The sequence below is a fragment of the Oryzias latipes genome, chromosome 18 (assembly GCF_002234675.1).
Source record: "Oryzias latipes chromosome 18, ASM223467v1".
In the NCBI taxonomy this organism is placed as follows: domain Eukaryota; kingdom Metazoa; phylum Chordata; class Actinopteri; order Beloniformes; family Adrianichthyidae; genus Oryzias; species Oryzias latipes.
The window spans coordinates 28,982,438-29,001,814 of record NC_019876.2 but is presented as its reverse complement, the minus strand read 5'-3'; the positions used below and the strand labels follow the sequence as shown (position 1 = coordinate 29,001,814).

At 43.7% G+C, this 19,377-nt stretch overlaps 1 protein-coding gene across 5 annotated transcripts in view; it reads right to left on the bottom strand.

Moving 5' to 3' along the window:
- Positions 1–1,043: 1,043 nt before the first annotated feature.
- The window catches only part of LOC101170222 (reticulon-3-B), a 30,309-nt gene continuing 11,975 nt past the window's right edge, over positions 1,044–19,377 (bottom strand). For 2 of the 5 annotated variants that reach the window (XM_020711819.2, XM_020711820.2), the window contains exons 3-10: positions 19,047–19,094; positions 11,602–14,271; positions 8,321–8,528; positions 7,345–7,483; positions 5,856–5,925; positions 5,633–5,679; positions 4,638–4,696; positions 1,044–2,931 (exon numbers count right to left, since the gene is read on the bottom strand). In XM_020711819.2, coding sequence (XP_020567478.1) covers positions 2,883–2,931; positions 4,638–4,696; positions 5,633–5,679; positions 5,856–5,925; positions 7,345–7,483; positions 8,321–8,528; positions 11,602–14,271; positions 19,047–19,094 — 3,290 coding nt within the window. In that variant the 3' untranslated portion in view covers positions 1,044–2,882. The remainder of the gene's footprint in view (positions 2,932–4,637; positions 4,697–5,632; positions 5,680–5,855; positions 5,926–7,344; positions 7,484–8,320; positions 8,529–11,601; positions 14,272–19,046; positions 19,095–19,377) is intronic. The other 3 variants (XM_004080061.4, XM_020711821.2, XM_004080062.4) reach the window with 2 other exon arrangements.

Sequence of the window (19,377 nt, the reverse complement as noted above, 5' to 3'; positions counted from 1 at the left end):
TGCAGGCCGTCACCGTCCTGTTATCATGATGCTGGACGGCGTCGTGTTCTCCTGCCCCCCTCCCCCCGTGGTCTGGGCGTATAGCAGAGCCCCCCCCCCCCCCATTCAGGGAAACGGGACTCCAGAAAACATTCTTCCGATCATCCGAGGATGTTTGACTTGAAGGAGCTGTAAAGGTTTTCTACAGAAACCTTTACAGTCCAGTTTCCCCAGAAGGTCAGAGTCATGTGACCACATGACCTGAATCCACGGCGGTCTCTTCCTTCCCAGCAGAGGGAGTGTTCCTCCTTCCTGTGGCTCTGATTGGGTCTACAGGCTTCTGTTTCAGAACGTGGTGCTTTATTGGAATGAACTGACTTGATAATATGAAGAATAACATGTCGATGCTTGGAATAGATTATGACCATCAACCTTAGTTGGACGTTTTTTCAGACCAGCTTACATAAAAGTCTGGAAGGTTCTGAGAAGGAAGGGGGCTGCACTACCAGACGGTGTGGGGGTCTTGGTATTCCAGGAGACCCCCACAACGACACGCTTTGACACCTTTAGAGGGTGGGGAGGGTTAAGAGCAACCAGAGGTCACCCGCTTTCCCTGTGCTGAGAAGATGAACCGTCCAAAGCCGGGATCCCCAAATCCAGGCCTGGAGGGGCCGGCTTCCTGCTGATCACCTGGATCAGGTGCATTTAGCCAATAAGGAGCTTCAGTGGCAGAATGGTTGGAAAACATGAATGACACCGGCCCTCCAGGCCTGGATTTGGGGACCGCTGATCCAAAGTCTCATTCTGAAAAATGATCAGAAGATGATCAAAGCGTTCCCAGTGCTCTTGGAATTATAACGATGACCGTTTAAGTCCAACCTCCTAAAGCGTCATGAAGGGCTGCTGGAGGAAGTGAAGACTCTGGTCTCTGGGTGATGTAGGGATCCGCAGAACCAGCTGGACCCTTCCAGACCAACCAGGACAGAACCCGTTTGGCCCCTCCTCCCTGTGACGGCGAGAGGAGGCGGCGCGAGCGCTCAGTCAACATCAAAGCGACACGGAGCCAAAGCTTTGAATGATCTTTATTCGTTTCACTTTGACATCAGAACAGAGACCACAAACATGTTTCACTTATCTTCCTGCAGCATCTCTCTGAAGGCTCCAAAAACTAAAATCCATCACAGCGGACGCAAAACAAAGCTGCAGTGCGAGAACACCCACAGGCCGACGACGACGAGTCCAAAGAAACACGGCGAGAACTTCCAGAACACGACCAGGAGCCTGACGCCATCCGTGACGAGGGTTCGGTTTTCCCTCTGTTTGGGACATTGGCTCAAAGGACGACGCCTTCGGGGAAAATGTCCCCATTTCTCCAGAAAAACCTCAGCAGGTTCTGAAAATTCCTACTTTCTGATTAAAAAAAAGGAGATCCTCTACCAGAACTTCATTTCCCACGGTGCTTTGAGGCACCGCTTCACGTGTTGGCATCCCTGCAGGTTGGTTCTTACCGTGGTGAGGATGAACGCGGCTCCTGGACGCGTGAATCTGTTTAGACCCACAAACCACAGGAACCGAGCTGCCAACGGGTCCTAGAGGACCGACATCGACGCCTTTTCAAGCTACCACTTCTTCACATTCACATGAATAACGGAGGAGCGGCGCGTCGTGTCAGCTGCTGCAGCTTTAGCTTTGTAGACGAGGTCTCAGCGAGACGCAGCAGGACCCAACAAGGACTCCTGAAGCTGGCGTCGGCGTTCAGGGACATGCATGTGCACACGGTCGGTTCAACAAGATTAAGCAGTAATACCACTCCAACGATTAAAGAAGCAATCCTAATAAACGAGAGTCAAGGTGGAGAATACCGTAGAACCTATAGAAGGGGTGAAACCATCGTTAACTTATACTATGACATGCACTTCATGGCAGCCAACCAAGAAAACCTCTAAGAACAAAATAATAAAACCTCACTCCAGCTAATGAGCCTCACTTATAAACTAGTTTCTAAAAGGTACTTTTCAACTTACTGAGCTTTTTGTTTGTAAACTGTGCAAAAATATACAGAACTGTCTATAAGTTTAAAGGTTTTGCCAGGTAGAAGTCAGGAGTTATTCAGCCAAATGATGATCTAACCACTTTAAAGACTGTTGGTCAGTCATGTAGGACGTTGCATTAGAGCGAAGGACTCCAGTGATTTCTCTGTTTTGCACATCAGTGAGACTTTAGAAAGTCTGAAAGTCTGAGAAAGCTCCGGAACACAGCAGAACTACAACAAAAGCTGTTATCGAGCTAAAGGGGGGGTGGAAGCAGCAGACCTATAAATAACGTTGGCTATAAGAATTCGTCATCTAAATGCAGGACGCCAACTGTGCGGGTCAAACCCGTCCAGAACATGGTTGGGTGAGGAAGGAGGGGGCTCTCCTTTGACTTGGCGAGTGTTTGTACATCAGAAAACCAACAGACGCGGACGAACTAGACCCAATCATCACCGCTGGCTCGCTGTCCAAAACCTTTTATTTCAGAAGCCTTAAAAGAGCGTAGAGACGCCAATTAGTGACAGCAGAGCCCGACACCCCCCTCCCCCTCTAACGTCATTTCATGGGGCGATCCACCAAACCGGGCCATAGATTCGGTCTAGTTCGACCCCGACTCCATCCCGCCGGGGCGGGACCCGCAGCAGCGTCACATGATCCCGGCCGCTGTCTTCACATCCACAGCTCTGTCAATAGTTTTAGGTTGAACATCGAGAAGCGTCTGAGATTTCTACCTAGCAAAGTTCGGGGTGGTGGAGCGATGAGCGCTGATTTGGGGGGGGGGGGGTGTCAGGTTGGATGCGGTGATGAAGTAACCTCAGAGAGGGTGGAGGGAAGGTAGAGATGACTGTGAGATGTAGGTCTGCGGTGCGTTTATTCTGTTTTGCTTCGTTTCACGGCTCCGGGGAGTTTCTCTTGCAACCTGAAAGACAGAAGAACAGCCATGTGACGGGAGATGAATCCCTGCAGCAGCTTCACCGTTACCCATGAGCAACGCAGGTCTGCATGGGAGCAGAGGAGCAGGAAGCTGCACCCTGACCAAAGAATGAAACCTCATAGAGATGCTGGAACGGTTGTTCCAGCATCTATTCTGGAATTCAGCATCTATTCTTATTCTGACCAGATCAGACTCATTCAGTGTGATATGCCGACTGTTGATCCGGTTGTTGTGCATGCAAACAGGCATTCTGATTGTGGGGCATCCCTGCGCCGTCTTTTACGTCATGCGTAGACAGCGTGTGCTCCGGTAAGGGGGTGGGAGCGGCCTGCCTGCTCTGCATGAACGAGGACTCCGGAGAGCCGGGTCTCTGGGCAGTGCAGCGGGATCGGGATGGTCGGGATGATCGGGATGCGCTCCGGAGGCGGCTTTTGGACGCGGAAACGCTGCTCCCCACAGTCCTGTGAAAGCGGACGACCAGACCGCTTCCACTCCTGATGGGTGGACTGCAGAAGAACAGTCCCCTCCCACCTTGATCCAGACGCTCCTCGTCTTTGGTGGAGGAGGGGAGGAACAAAGTTCTAGCACTCGGAATGAAGAAACGATCGTCCTGTCGTCTGTCCCTCTTTGACACATGCCAGAATTTACACCGTCCAGCTTGTGAACACCAGAAAAAGGTACGGCTGATATTCACACACATCTACGCATCTTAAATGAACTTGGGTCTAAATATCGCTGTTGGCTGCAAGTCTTGACGTGACCCCAGCGCCTCATTCAGGTTTGTGCGGCCGAGAGAGAAGTTCAGCACCGGCTGGACGTTCTGACGTCTGAATAGTCATTGTCAAAAACACCACAGCCATGTTTGTTTACGACACAACTGCGCTACGACTTCCTCTACGGCCGTTTGCAGTATTCAGATAGGTCAGCGTAAGGCTGCACGATATGAGGAACATTTGTGAAATACTTCAAGCTGCCATAAGATTGTTGTAGCACATTTAAGGAAACCATTTATGGCAATTTTCTATGTCTTTTGCGATCGGCGTATCACACAGCTTGATATCGCGATAACGACAGATTTAGAATTTATTGTGCAGGTCTAGTTCCACGCATGTCAAAAAGGATTTATTCCAAATGGAAGGAACGACAAATTTGTAATGAACAATGTCTTCAGGGCCCGTTCACACAGTGGAGTCCTAATCTGATCTGTGATCAGATTGAAGCTCATCTTCACACAGGAGTGCCGATGCAAACAACCAGAGGCACTTCCAAAACTGAACTGCTCTCAGGCATTTTTTCTAGAATTTTTTCTCTCGTTTATCACAGAGATTACGCTTTGAAGATAACCTGCATAGTACAACGTTTTAAGCTTTACTCAGACACACGTAAACATTTTTCACACTTTTCTCTCTCGTTTAAACTCTCAAAGTTTAAACCTTCATAGAAAAATCAAACATGCATTATAAAGTGAAAACGGAGATCTGATCAGGATCAAAGACTTAAGTAGATTTGGTAAACAGCCTGCGCCCGGTACAAGGAGTAGATTGATTGACAGTGTCTACAGCCAATCAGGATGCAGAAACCAGTTATGAAAGAAAAAATAATCAAACAGCTAAAGGTGAACCAGGATTTGGTGAGAGAACAATATAGGAAATTCCCAGGCAGAGATGGAAGAACTTAAAGGGTTTACTCACTTTGCGACTGTCGCATTGACTTGAGTCCGAACAACATCGATGTATTGATCGATCTGGGTCTGCAAGGAGAAGAAGCACACTTTAATGTAGAGAAGCCCGACAGCAGCATGTTTTTATCATCGTAACACGACTAACTCGCTGGAAAAATATAGGAGTGAGTTGAAAACAAACCCTGGAAACATAAGTGTTTGCAGTTTAAACTAAAACACACCGTCCAGACGCCCAGAAGCGGGCAGAATGAAAACCCTTCATTTGTTTTTGGGATGCCACTGTTTTCTCCTCATGAATGATTCCTATCTACCAGCAAATTCGCTAAATGGAGACAACAATTTTAAAGGAACTGATGATGAGCGCTAGTGCCGTGGCAGAAATTTGAATGGATCCTATTTGAAGTATTGTTGACATCCGTCGCCGTGTTTTTGAACGGCTTATGGCCCAAGGTGCTTCATGTTTATCCGCAGAATTAGGATTTATCGGAAACCGTGCAATTAACAAATTGTGTCTACTGAAATTTCAACAAAGTTTTGTGCAAATGTTCAATAAAAACACAATTTCTGAGGCTTTGCACCGTCCTCTATGGAACAGATCTTCCTTCAAGGCGAGGGTCAAAAGCGACCAGGAGAAGAGAAGCTTCGTGAAGGAAGCTCTGATCGTGATGATCAGGATTGGGATCATCCCGACCGTCTGACGAAAGGGGACACACATTCAGAAGAGCTGAAGATGGGGTGTTTGAATGTTTGATAATTACGGTCCTTCATCTAAAGACACCACAGTTCACTTTTGTAATTTGGGTCATGCAGCTCAGTCCACATCTCATCTTCATCCTCCGACTTTGGGCGTTTCTTTGTGTGAGCTGCCAGAGGCGGCAGCCACATGAGCCATAAAGAAAGCCTTCAGTGTCTGATGAAGACGAGTCACCCTGTGAGCTCACAGCAGAAAGCCATGTGGGGTTTTGTGGGTGGGGCAAGGGGGTGTCGCATCTATCCTTTTCTTACCTTGTTCTTCTCATAGACGGGAGGCACAGCAAACAGCAAGATGTCCGCTGAGGGAGAAAGAAGTTTTTAGGGGAACTCATTTGACACTTTAATGCTCCGTTTGATGTGAATTTGACTTCTGCCTCTACGTTTGATTGAAAATGATGCAAATCCACACAAAACTCCAAAAATCCTCATCATCCAGGATCAGTTCTATCATATACATGCTGCGTATGCGGCTTACCCAGGATGAGGAGGGTGATTCCGTTGAAAACTGCTCCCACGTAGGTCAGCAGCCACATGACCACCGCCAGCTGCAGGAAAAACCACCCAGAAGAGGTTCAGGGTCCATCCTGATCCAGAACCAGCAAACACTTCTCATTCTCTCATCCAGACTATGTAGAACTTCTATTCCTCAAACCAGCTGCCGTTACACAAAGCCGTCCCATTAAGCTTTGCTGACACAAGTCCAGACAAATTCCATTCATCGCTTTGACTCTAACAAGCTTTGGAGTGGAAATAGGAAAGAAAGATCGACTGTATCAGAGACCTGGACTGAGTCAGTGTGACGTCACCCGTAGAAAACGCTTCACTTTCCACTCCAACCAAATTACGTCAATTCAGTCGGCTTTTAGCCGCGATACGGAAGCAGTGGTTGGTCCCAGTCAGTCTGAGTCGAGCGTTGGATGTGGGGGCCAGCAGGCACCACCTACTTTTATTGAGGCATCTGATTGGTCAATATATAACCTGAACTACAAAACAAATAAAAAACAATTAAAGAAGAAGATGATGTTAAAAAAAGTATCAGATCCAGATCGGTTCTTCTGACCGATAGAATGACTGAGGAACAGCTGTTCATTTCTCTATTAAAGTCTTTGGGAATTTGGCTCTCTTGGAGCCACTTCCTGTTTGGCACGCCAGAGCGGGAAGGGCCACTCAGTCCAGTTCTCAGATACAGTCAAACTCAGAACAGAGTTTAGGATTGAGGCAAAGAGCAGCCGTCACTCCGTCCAGGGGTCTCAATTCTCAGATAACTACTTTGGGTTTTTCTGGATCCATTCAGGATTTTCACAAAATACTTTTTTAGAATCATTATCAAAGATAATAACTGACGTCCTTGAATGTGATGATCTTTTCTTGATCTTCCCATGTTGTGGATATTTGTCCGTTAAGCTCGACAAAGACATGAGGTGATGTTCGATGGCAAACGTCCCATCAGAAGCGATCTTACCCGTCACCACAGAACACTCTTTGTTTCTTAATCATTGACACGCCTCCTTTTGTCTGTCTGCCTTTCAAATGATCCTCAGAAAGGCTGTGCCTCACCTGGGATGTGTCAGGGAGGAAACGGCTGACAGACCGCACACCAGTTTCTCTCAGAATGAAAGAAGCCGGCACTTCAAACAAGTTCTGCCCGCCCAGTTAAGAAAAGAAATGTGGACGAACCAGTAAGCCTTTGAACCACGTTCTGCCTGTCAGAACCCGAGCACAGGAGTCCAGCCTCTCATGAGTGTCTGAATGAACTGCTTCATCCATGCAAACGTCACAGATCCAATTCCCAGAAAGTATCTGGACTAAATTGCCATATTGTATGGCCAAGCATACTCCATTTTCCCCAGAGGTCCATAAATATACATTTATACAGGTTCACCTGCAGACCGTATTTTCAAACAACTGTCACTGTTGGATCCTCTGGCTGGTATTTCACCATAGAAATGATCAGGAAAGTGAACCTTTAAGGAGTCGACGAGATCCTCCACCAGGAAGAGACGGCTCATCTGCTTCAGGCCTCGGTTGATGTAGGTCAAACTGGCGTCCACGTGCTTGCGGAATGTCTCTGGGGGGATGCTGACATCCTTATTTATCAGCATCCTGCAGAGATGGAATGAGGGGAGAACACAAAATGAGGAAGAGGAGCCTGGAGTTGACTGGAGGTCCGACAGCTGTCAAGAACAACCAGAAAGCATTTTCTCTGTCTCAAATAAAATGTCTTTTCCATTGATCTGAGGGATAAACCTGGTTGCTCCTTATTACGCATCTTTTATACAATTCTTTGACCATCAGAGAAGACCTGAATGTGTCCACAATGTGAGTCAGACTTCTTTGACTCTAAATGATATCATTGTGTCATGAACCGGCAGCATCACTCCAGAGTAAAACAGACATGAGAAAAGAAACACGGAGACGTTCAGAGTCATGCTTTGGGAGAACAACTTTATCTACTTCTGATCAATATGAACACATTTCATTGATAAAAACCCACAGCATACGCCGTATTCCAACACATTTCTCTGCTTTAAAGTCTACACACATGATTATTCCAGATGCTAAAAATCGTCGTTCTGTTAGAACGTCACATATCTGTCATACAAACCTTTTTTTGAAAGCTACCACTCCTGTTTAAAGGGCCTATGTCATGCAAGATCAACTTTTTTTAAGCTGTGTGTGTCATAATGTGCATTATAAGTATATCATGATGTTCATTCCTCTCAAAGAACAACCCCAAAGTGGTATTTTTGATCCATTCATGTTTTTCTGAGTATTCCTCTAAAAACCTGCTCTCCCAATCCACCAAAACGAGTGGGGCCCTACACTGTGACATCACAAAGTGAGGAACCGCCCCTTCCAGGAAGAGCCAGTACCACCCCCAGGCTAACAGACACGCCCACTTCTTCCCAGACTTGAAACGGTTAACGACTTTGGTCTTACTTGAAGGGGTGTCCATCGTTCGACTTTTGCACGGCCTGAAGAACGGACTTGTAGATGCGGAAGGAGATGGTGACAATGAGCAGAGCGAGCAGCAGGTAAGACGCCACGCTGATGACACTGAACGCTGCCAACGACAGCAGCATCAGCAAGGACAGTCCGAACACCACGCCCGACTTCTTGGGGTCTCGCCAGTGGATCAGGTCTTTTACTGCAGAGAAGAACAAGCAGAAGGTTATACTGATGCCGCTTTCCGGAACCTCCTAAAATCCAGTACAAACGCTAAAGAAACACTAAAAGGAGTTTTGACTAGAAGTAAAATCACAAAACAAAAAACAGCACGACTTTGATATACTGCAGCTTTTCTTTTAACTGTCATAAATGAAAGAAATGAATTTAAAGATATAGCTAAACTACAAAAAAAAAAGTTTCCAAAGTCTATTCTGACAACAAAAGCTCACAAAAACGATGCAGTAGATGGGATTTTCTTTGTCGCTCAGGCCCCGACTCAAAAACCTCAACACAAAGCAATCATGTTTGAAAACACTGCTACTCCTAATATAGCTGGAAATGGAAACCATTCAAACCATGAAGTGGCAAGAATCCCCGAAAATGTACGTATAAAAGCTTCAAGCAGTTTGTAAAAATATGCAGAGGAAGGGGCACTTCAAATATTTTAGAGCACCATTTTTACCACTTTAGGTATTGCACAGCATTGTGCTTATTGTAGTTTTCCATTCAATAATCAATGGGCCTTGCTCTCTCTGGTTTCTGCTGAGGTCCCAGTAAAAAGTGGCCTGGTTTCACCATGTGCTGCTTCTAAAGCTTCACACCAACAGCAGCACTGCACTGAGAGGAAAAAGCTGTGGAAGGAAAGGGCGGAAGGTACCGTTAGCAGTCATCCACCACAATGAGGCGACGCCTCCATTTTCCAATTTCTGAGAAAAAGAGAGCTCTTCAAAGGTCCTGGGTCGTCTTTCGACGAGAGCTACCAGGAAACATTTGATGTCGACTGTGTCAATGTTCAAAAGGAGCTCGACAGTCAACAATAAAGGTCACCTAAAGGTTACTGAGGGACGGCTGTTTTCACAAAACACTAAAACATCCCAACAATAGCTGCGTTTCCATCACACAAATGCGCAAAGTTATTTAAATTCTAGAAATGTTGAAGAAACAATTTTTCAATTACAATTTTAAGTTAAATCCTAATTATGTGAATAAACAAACCAACTGACGCCATAAGTCATTTAGAAACACGGCGACGGATGTGAACTATACTTTGATCGACAGCAGATACATTCCGATTTTTGCCACGGCACTAGCGCTCATCATCACCCATCAAAGGAGACGTTGGCGTCTTCTTCAGGCCGTGGAGCGGCGAGTTCCTTCACGTGGGAAATGGTTGGTGATTTTCTAGAGGAGCTGTGGATCCAACAATTCCACATGACACGCTCAACTTCTGATGAGCTGTATGACCTCTGGTGGCGCCCCCTATGCAGGGCTCAAGGTCGCCACTTCCTAACAAGAAGCGCATCGCCATTGACTGACATGTTTCAAAACAGTAAAAACGCCACAGGTCAGAAATTTAGGTTTCATCTTGTGAGGAAATACTTTATGGAATGTAATTCCATTTTAATACATTATTTTTGTTGGAAGAAGGCTAAAGTGGACCCTAGTCTTTCTGACGTTTTACTTCATGTTGGACATTTATCAAAGTCAAACATATTACTTTTAAACGAGCTCCGTAATCCAGAGATTTTGCAGATTTCTTTGCACTTTAGTAAAGGTCTTCCTTCTTTAATAGTCTATGTCCTTATAAAATCGTTTCTAGTGTGTTTTCCTGCAACTGAAATGTGAAGTTTGTGTATTTTTATGAGAATTGCTAATTCCTTAAAGGTTTTGCAGATGAATAATCCAGTGGTTTTGAAATTAAGTTCGTCCAATGAATACACCCCCCCAGCATGTCTCTACTCCCCCCACCCAGTAAGCTGGGAAAAACTGCATCGGGGCAGAAACCTGACACGGGGCTGGTGGGGGGTGGTGGGCTGTGGCTCACAGGGCTTCAGGGCTCCTTAAGCCGACTCTAGGCCACCACATTTAGACAGGACTCTACTCCAGTTTAGGGGCTATGATGAGTTTATATGGGAGTGTGCCCCCCCCAGATGAAACTCGTCTGTGACTAATCCACAGCCACAGTCCAGCCTACTGTGGTACACTTCGCGCTACTCCAACAGAATTTAGTTTAGAAACTACAGATGTGTTTATGATGCACATCCAGCTTGAAGTTAACATCTTTGTATCCAACTGTTGCTTTACATTTAGCGCTACATATATGCTATGCTATGCTATGAGAGCCCGCTCACAGCAGTTGTAACTTCATCCACCCAAAGTAATCTTTCACAAACAGCCATTTGCTGGTGATCTAATGTTTGAAAGCAGTTTCTGATATCTAGACGTTATTAGACTATCAGAGTCAATAGTTAGAAAAAAAGTACCTTCTTCATTTAACCATCTTAATGCGGGTTTACAGTGAGTCCGTTGTTAAAATGCCATAAATTATAGATGAATAATCTCTATAGAACAGTTTAATCTTGAACTTTTATATTGTTATGTCTACTCAAACTAGACTGCTTTAAACTGAAAACATCTCTGCAGAATGACTTGGCTTCACATAAAAGGACTATAATCTGGGGAACAATCCTAGAAAACCTCACAAGGAGCTTAAAATCATGTCTGCACATAATTGTTAACAAAAATTTGTTCAATTACAATGTTTCAATTCCCAGGTCAGCTGAGCTTTTTCTTTTTCTGAATCAACTACATTTAACTGTAACTGACAAAGAAAAGAAAAAAAAAGGACTCACCAGACCAGGAAAAGTCATTCATCTCTTGTACTGCTCAGTTTTGGTTAACCTTTCTGTTCTTTAAGCGTTATAGTGTTCTTTAAAGACATTGTGTGGTCTTTTGCCATTTACCAGGAGGCATGAAACTTGAGTGATTCATTCAATTAACCAATGACTCATTCCCTTTTAAGTCAAGTTAAATCAACTGTAAAATTGCCCCTCTGACAGCATTATGGGAGAAGAACATTACCATCGTTGGAATGTATGCTCTACTGGTAACAAAAAGTATTCTTTTTTAACAAATTAAAGCAAAAATCATTATTATGAAAGTAAAACTATGTGTACTTATTAGTACTATTGGAAGTGAGGGTAAAACTGGGTCCCAGTGAGGGATATGCATGAGGTGAGCAGGCGTAGGGCCCAGAGGGAAAAAGGTGTTACCTGATAAGTGGGTTAGTATTGTTGTCAAGATATGCTCTGCTAGATAGTAGGCTTCAGCCATCCATTCATCAACCGCCTCCACTTCTTTGGAGTAGGAGTTGTCGAACTCACTGCGACTTTGTGAGCAGGCAGAAGGACGAACCGAGGGGAAGGGCGACGGCTGTGCAGATGTAGCACCGCCGTCAACTTCACTCCGATCTGTAAGCTTTGTCTGAAGGTTTAGCGGCGTCTCATCATGATTGCTGCCCAGCTCGTTGAGAGCACCGGCGGTGATACGTTCTTGATCAAGATCCATCACAACTCCTGGAGGTGATTGGGAGGAGGGCAAGACAGCTTTGCTGAGCTCATTCTCTGAAGAAATAGAATGAAGCCCTTCATCGGGTTCTTCATCTTGTCTCGATTTCAAGCACTCTCTCATGAACTCTACAAAACTGTTTGGTGGTTCAGAAAATGAGGATTCGCTGTCCAGTTTGCCGGAAATTCTCTCTTGGTCTTGAACATTGGCGTGCGAGCTCAAATCAGGCTGAATTTCTGAACCTTGTTGCAGTGATGGAAGCTTGTCATTACCTCCTGTGTTCTTTTCAATGGCACTGCTTAGTGTCTGATTGTGAAAACAGGAATAGGGGTTTTGAGGATACTCATCCAGAGATGCATGATCAGCGGGATTATTGAGGACTTCATCATCGTTAAATGAAGCGTCGCTCTCCAGATCTGGCATTTCTTCTTCAACTTCTTGTGCAGGATCCAAAAGAACCTGCTTTTTGACTTTATCAAGCTCTTTACCATCACTGTAATCCAAGGGTGATGGCTCATCATTTTCATAATCAAACGACTGTCTGTCATAAATATCATCCTGCATAAAGCTGGTCATGGAAACATCAGCTCTTTCCTTGCAAGGCTCTGGTCCCAGTGTACCGCTTTGTTCATCCACTTTGAATTGGTTGAGAAAAGCTGATCCCTGCGATGAGAGACTTTCCTCTCTAAGCTTTAGGTCACTGTCCTGACCTTCATCTGACCATTCATCATTGTTGTCGGGGAAATCAACATCATCATGCATGACTGCATTTTGCACCGTGTTTGACATGCTCTCTGATTTCTCAGTTTGCGCTCGTTCTCCAGCCAACGCCTTCTCCAACGCCTCAGCTTGAACTTCAGATTTAAACACAGACTGCTGAGGGTCCCCCTCAGAAATAGATTCAGGCAGATTATGCTTGGGGGAATATTCAGCATCAGAGTCCACAGGTGAGGATGGAGGCGAATAGCCTTCAATAAATTCAGTTTCCAAGGGTCGGGTTTTGGGTGGTCCCACATCTTGGCTTTGTGGCTCTGGTTCTGATGCTCTTGGATTGTTTGAGTCATCTATAATCTCGAGGTCGTCGTCATCTGTCAACTGAGGTTCATTTTCCATCTCTTCGTCGCTGTAATTTGGCTCATCTGTCTCAATAACATTTATTGTTGGAACTTGCATGAGTTTCCTTTCAGACTTTGGTGGAGGGACCACCTTTTCACTGCTGCAAAGATCAGAGGCTGTGGGGGGATCATTTAAATCTGGTGGGTTCACAGACTGTTGGAGAGCAGAGTCAGGAGCACCAACGCCTTCTTCAATGACAGTATCCTCAGATTCTCCTGAGCTATCTGCTTCGCTCAGAACTGGGCGATCCAAATCTTCCCCCCAAGAGGTATCCTTTTCATCAACAGCCTTCTGTTCAGCATCGGAGTGTGAATCAGAAGGGGGCACAGAGGGAGATGGGGAGTCCAAGCCTGCAGGAGCTGCATCTGAAGGAAGAGTCACTGACTCCACATTTGATGAATCCTGGACATTTGCTTTTTCTTGCTGACCGCACATGTAAGCTACTGGTAAAAAGCTAATGTCAAACTCTTCCTCTGATTCAGGTTGCTTCTGCGATTCAATCAACTCATTCCCCAGTTTTGGAGACTTGACAGGAGAATCCATGAAAGCATCGGGGACACTAGCAAAAGCAGCGGGGGCCTCTGGATAATGGTTAGGATCCTTGAGTAGGACACTGCTGGTGCTTTTATTTGATTCAGCAGCATCAATGTCCAGCACTGGAGGTAAATGAGCCTTCATCCACTCTTCAGTTTCTTCATATTCACTGCCTTGTCTCAATTCTCCAAGTACTTCAAACGGAGACTCTGGTGACTCCTCAGCAGGATAACCTTCCATTTTACAAACTCCCGGTCCAACCTTTTGAGTGGAACACACTGGACCATCAGCTGGAAGTTTTGGGAGGTCAGAGGGGGGTTTTGAAATATCCATGGTAGGTCTTGGGGTATCAAAAGACAGCTTTGGAATGTCAGTGGGAGGTTTGGACTTATCCACAGAAGGTTTGGGGATATTAGCAGAAGGTTTTGAGATGTCAATGGTAGGCTTTGTGACACTGGGGGGTAGTTTGGGGACGTCAGAGGAAGACTTTTCGTGATGGCGGTCCCTAAAGTCCCTATATTCAGGCTCTCTCTTTTTGGCAGCAAGAGCTTCTAGAGCTTTTATTCGCTCCGAAACAGGAGATGTCTTTATTGGAGAATCCGGTTGACCTTCTACTGCTTCACTCCCATAACTACTAGCAGAGAATGAACCAGGTTGAGACGGAAAGCGTAGAGAAGTAGTTACACTTTCAGAGGGCTTGTCAGTGCCCACAACCACTTTCTTGTCTGCACGACCATGCACAGTGGACCAAGACACAAATGCGGAGATATAAGAATAAAAACAGAAGAAAAGAAAATATCACCACTAAAGTCTTGTGCACGTTTAGTATTAAGTAGCTATGCCTTGATGCAGCAGCTCAAGAACTCATGCATTGCATCATGGGAATAATGGCTTCATTCACTTGGATGGGTTCTTATCTATTTGCATGCTGATCTTAACTAGCTTAGCTAGGATGAAACAGCATTCAATAAGTAAACTTATCAAAATGAACAAATGAAGCTGCATGAAAAATAATATCACAGATTATCTGAATGGATAAAGTCAGTTTTTATTGAAGTGTAAAAAAACATTTACTGTTTTATTAAATAAATTCCTGTTATTGAATAAGTTCCTTCCGGAGCATCAGATCTGCCATCTCTCACAAAACAGAAAATCCATTTATCTGATTATCTTCTGGAAGCAAATGCAAGTAAAGAGCCAGAAATGTGGACTCATTTATGTTCATTCATGCTAATCACAGCTTCCAAACTAGTCTAAATCTAAGTAACGGCTAATAAAGTAAAAGGTAACAGAAATAAACATTCTGGGTTATTTTACTACTATTCAACTTTAAATAGAAAACACAGTCCAAGGGAAAAAATATTAGGAATTTACAAGTATTGAAAAACTAGGACAACCAATTGTCCCAGAAACTAAGCATTCAATCTGAGCTCATCTGTTTTTTTGGCCTGCTTTACACTTAGCAGAATATGTTAGATGCAATTCAATGCCCAATTAATCAAATAAAAACTGACCAATATTTGGAAAACTGGAAATAAAGTCTATAAAAATTGAGAAGTGCAAGCCAATTCCGATCTCTGATCGATCGAGTATGTGGAGTTTCTTTGAGTATTTAGAGAACACCAGCACTCGGGAGAGGGAAAAAAAAGTCACAATAAAGCCTGGAAAGTTACTTTATCCAATTATAAAAAATGCATTTTCTACGAACAGTACCTAACAATTAAAACATCTGTCAAAAAACATCATTTGACATTTTTTTGTTATTTAAAGCAAAAAAAAAAAAACATCTTGTGCCTGTCAAGTCAAACTTGAACTTGTTCCTACAGGGATCTACACAAACACCTTGGTGGGTACAAATGAAGTCAAGCAAAAAGAGAAAGAATGCCTCACAGCTAACAGCAAGTAACTAGGAAATATAAGTTGTATTGTTTTAAAGCCTGATCTCGCCAAATCTCATGAGATTAGCGTCAGATCACCGGAAAAGGAAAGGCATAAAAGATCAATCTCTACTTTTATGGATCGATTATTGATTTATTAAGCTTGGATCAATTAATCGATTTCATCAACCCAGCCCTACATTTGAGTGTCATATATTGTGTTTCTTATCTGAATGAGCCTAAGAAATGTCATTGATGTGGGATGACTGCACTAACCAGAGTGACTAGAGGGGCAGGGAGGCATATGATTGGTCAGGGGGATGATGGAAAAAACTACATTTTTGAATGAATGGTATGTTTTATTATTTTGTGTTAGTTTATAAAAGTCTGCAGCAAAAAGTGAGGAATGTCCTCCTGCCTGTTTTATCTGTAACTACCAGGAGTTCACAAGAGAGAGCAACATGTCAGGTAAAACAAACTTTGGTCGTTGTTTACTGTTAAAATGTTTAAATCAACCGTCTGATTGTATTTAAATCCCGTTTTCCTTAAGAGTGACACTTGAGCCAGATTGATTTTTTGAATTCAGATTTAAAATGTTATTTTATGAAAAACATTGGACTTCTTTAGATAAAATACATTAGCTGCGTCTCCATCACACATTTGGGAAAAACGGTCGAAATTCTAGAAATGGGGGGGGGGGACAATTTTACAACGACACTGTTTCCATTCAATCCTAATTATGTGAATAAACAAACAAATTCACGCGATGAGTTATTCAAAAACGGCACTAGCGCTCATCATCATCATCATCTATCAAAGGAGACGTTGGCGTCTTCTTCAGGCCGTGGAGCGGCGAGCTCCTTACACGTGGGAGGGGCTACAGATGAAGCCGTTTTGGGAAATGTTGGTTGGTGGTTTTCCAGAGGAGCTGTGGCTCCAACAATTCCACATGACACGCTCAACTTCTGATAAGCTGTGTGATGCTGTGCCGCCGTGTAGCACCCAAGGCCGCCAGTTTTACCAAGAAGCGCATTGCCATCTGGTTGGTGGTCATGTGACTATTATTTATATTAAAATGTTTCCATTGCAGTTTAGTGAAATATTTAAATTCGGTATGCCTCAAAAACCACCTCCTCCAAGCATAGAAACGTTTTTTTCTTCTTCAATAAAGGTGAGTTTCTTTCAAAGTTGTGTTTCCATTAGGAGAATTCATTTTCTCAACTCCAATTTGTGAAATTTCATAGTCAATGGAAACTATTGTGTCCTTTTCACACTCAGTTTGTGTTTGCCTTGACTTTAGCTTCCAGTTCTATTAAGAATGAGTAATAGGGCCTGAGCTGCTACAGAATAAAGGTCTGTTCCACCTATAGATGATCAACACTCTGCCTCAGTACTCTGGATGATGTTTACATTAATTTACAAGTTAAAAGAAAAATGCACAAGTGTGTTAAAATGATTACAGGAGTTAATTCAGTAATGCATTAATGTGTTAATGTACTGTCAGAGTTAAGCTTTACAAGCATCTAAGATTATTACAAAGTATATTCCCCCCCAATGTTCCCAAATATTGTTAGTTTCTGAAACGTGCCAATAACAAGTCATTCGTGTAAGTTTGTGTTCTTAGTGTTTTTGCACATGGTTTTACCTCAGACAGACCAAAATATTTTCTTTTAGACCAGCTAAAAATGAAATAATGTCCATTTTAAATAGTTTGAATCTCACATGGGTGCTAGTATTGAGAGGTGGTTTTAGCTTGTATCCAAATCCCTGGTTCATTTGCCCTGAATAGAACTGCCACCACCTCCCTGCATCACAATAAAGCGCCTTGTTTAAACAGAGCCACGTGAATACATGAACTTCTTGCCAGCAGCGTTGTAGAGTTTGGGTTCTGCTCTAGCAAACATTCCCAAATAGCCGGTGTTGGAACAATACGTTCAGTATTGTGTTAAAACTTCTTAGAACAAAAAAATAAGAAGAGTTTATGACGTCACACTCTAGTTTAGAGCTGCTGTTTTGGTTTAAAATGCATTTCTGGTTTAAAAGGATTCCTCCAGATCAGAGCGACCCAACCCTGATCCTAGAGGTCCACCTACCGCTCTGCACGGTTTCCAGCTCTCTCCTCTTTTCTTGCTGCTTTTATCCTGATCAGGTGTGTTTGCACAAACCAAACGTGGAGCCACCTGGGTTAGCTAACCGACCCGCAGGATGGCAGCTCTGCTTTACACAAAGACCAAGATGCAGTCCAAAAAAATTAAACGATCAGTAACGTTTTCTTAGCTTTTTCGTATCAAATGAATGTTCAGAGCGTGTGGCACCGCCTTCCTCAGCTCAGTGTTGGCAAAGTCCTGCTAATATAGACGGTAGGTGTGAGGTCAGCTCCTCTACTGTTGAAGTTCAAATCAAATATGTTGAAGATCATTCTAAAGAACAACAGTGCCACACATGAGCTTCAAAATGAACATCAAGTCCAAGATCATGTCACCAACGGTCCTTCCCAAAACATCAATCGTTTGACGACTGAACGCATCCAAACCGTCTGTTGTGCAAAAAGAAATAAACGAACTACTGAGACTTTTGGTTTAATTATTTCTTTGCCTGAGTGATTAATAATAGGTTTCTGTGGCATGATAATAAAGAATAAAAATAAATAAATAAAAGTCTGTTGTGTGGATTCTCATGAAATGCCACAGAATCCTAAAGCTGCCACAAAGAAATGGATCAAATGAAAAAGGGGGCGGGGCCAAAGGAAACCTACATATAGGGTTTTTAAATGCGTGAATTTAAAAGCATGCACAATGCCTAATAAGCAAATAATGGATTGAAGGCTCGGTGAGCAGGTGCAGTCAATGGCAGGCCAAGCCACAGGATTGGTGGATGATATCTCCAGTGCCACTCATCCTCTGAGACCCAGCTGGTACCGAGTGTGGAGCATTCAGATACTAGGGCAGTGGGAAGGCAGGGAGGTCTCACGGGACACAACTCCAATCCACTTTTAGGTTTCTGCTCTAGCGCACACAATGTGAACTTGAACTTTTCTTCCTTCTTAAAATAAGATGGCAATCTTGGGATTATTCTGAACCTACAGTGAGTGAAGCTGACCTACATATTGTTTGCTAGCAGCGTCAGAAGAACCAGTGCTCTACTTCTAACATTGATGGACTTCTAAGACGGTGAAGCAGAAGTCATTTAATCAAACCATCATAAGCATCCAAACAGGGGAAATAGAGGTGTTTTAAACTGCACAACACACAGAGGTGTAAGAAATTCTTCTAATAGAGCTGCTCAGGTCAGAGATCTCCATATATAAACTTTCTGCAGTGCTAAAAATAAACAAATGATGACATCTGGCAGTAGAACAAGAAGCCCATTTTGAGCTGGAGCTAAGAGGAAGGCAACTCAGCAGCAAAATACGGGGATAAAGCCTAGTTCAGCTGGCAGGGCGACAGAACGATGGTTCTGGAGATTTTTCGGGGTGTGCGGCTTCTTTTTTTTATTGGATCCTGTGAGCAGGAGAGGGGCACCAGAAACAGGAATGAGGTAGAGCAGAACATGTAGAAGCTAGCAGAGTGAGACAGGACAGTGGGACAGAGCAGGCGAGCAGCAGAAGAGAACCAAACACTTGCCTTGAGGAGACTGAATGAGAGATACAGGCGAAGTGGAAAGAAAGGAATCTGGAAAAAATAAATGAAGAATACAGAAGAATGATCCTCCTAGGAAAAAAGGGATTACCATCTACTAAAACCAGACCCAAAAAAATGTAAATAATATAAATAAAAACATTTAAATTGAGACATAGCACAAATGACCTTGTTCAGTTTAAACACCTGTGCAGAACCTATTTAGGACTAGATTACCAGACGACCCTATGCTGTTATTTTGTTGTAAAAACACATGCACAAACGTTTGCTAAAAACGTTTTTCTACCCTGAAGGGCGTTTTTTAATTCTTTTCATT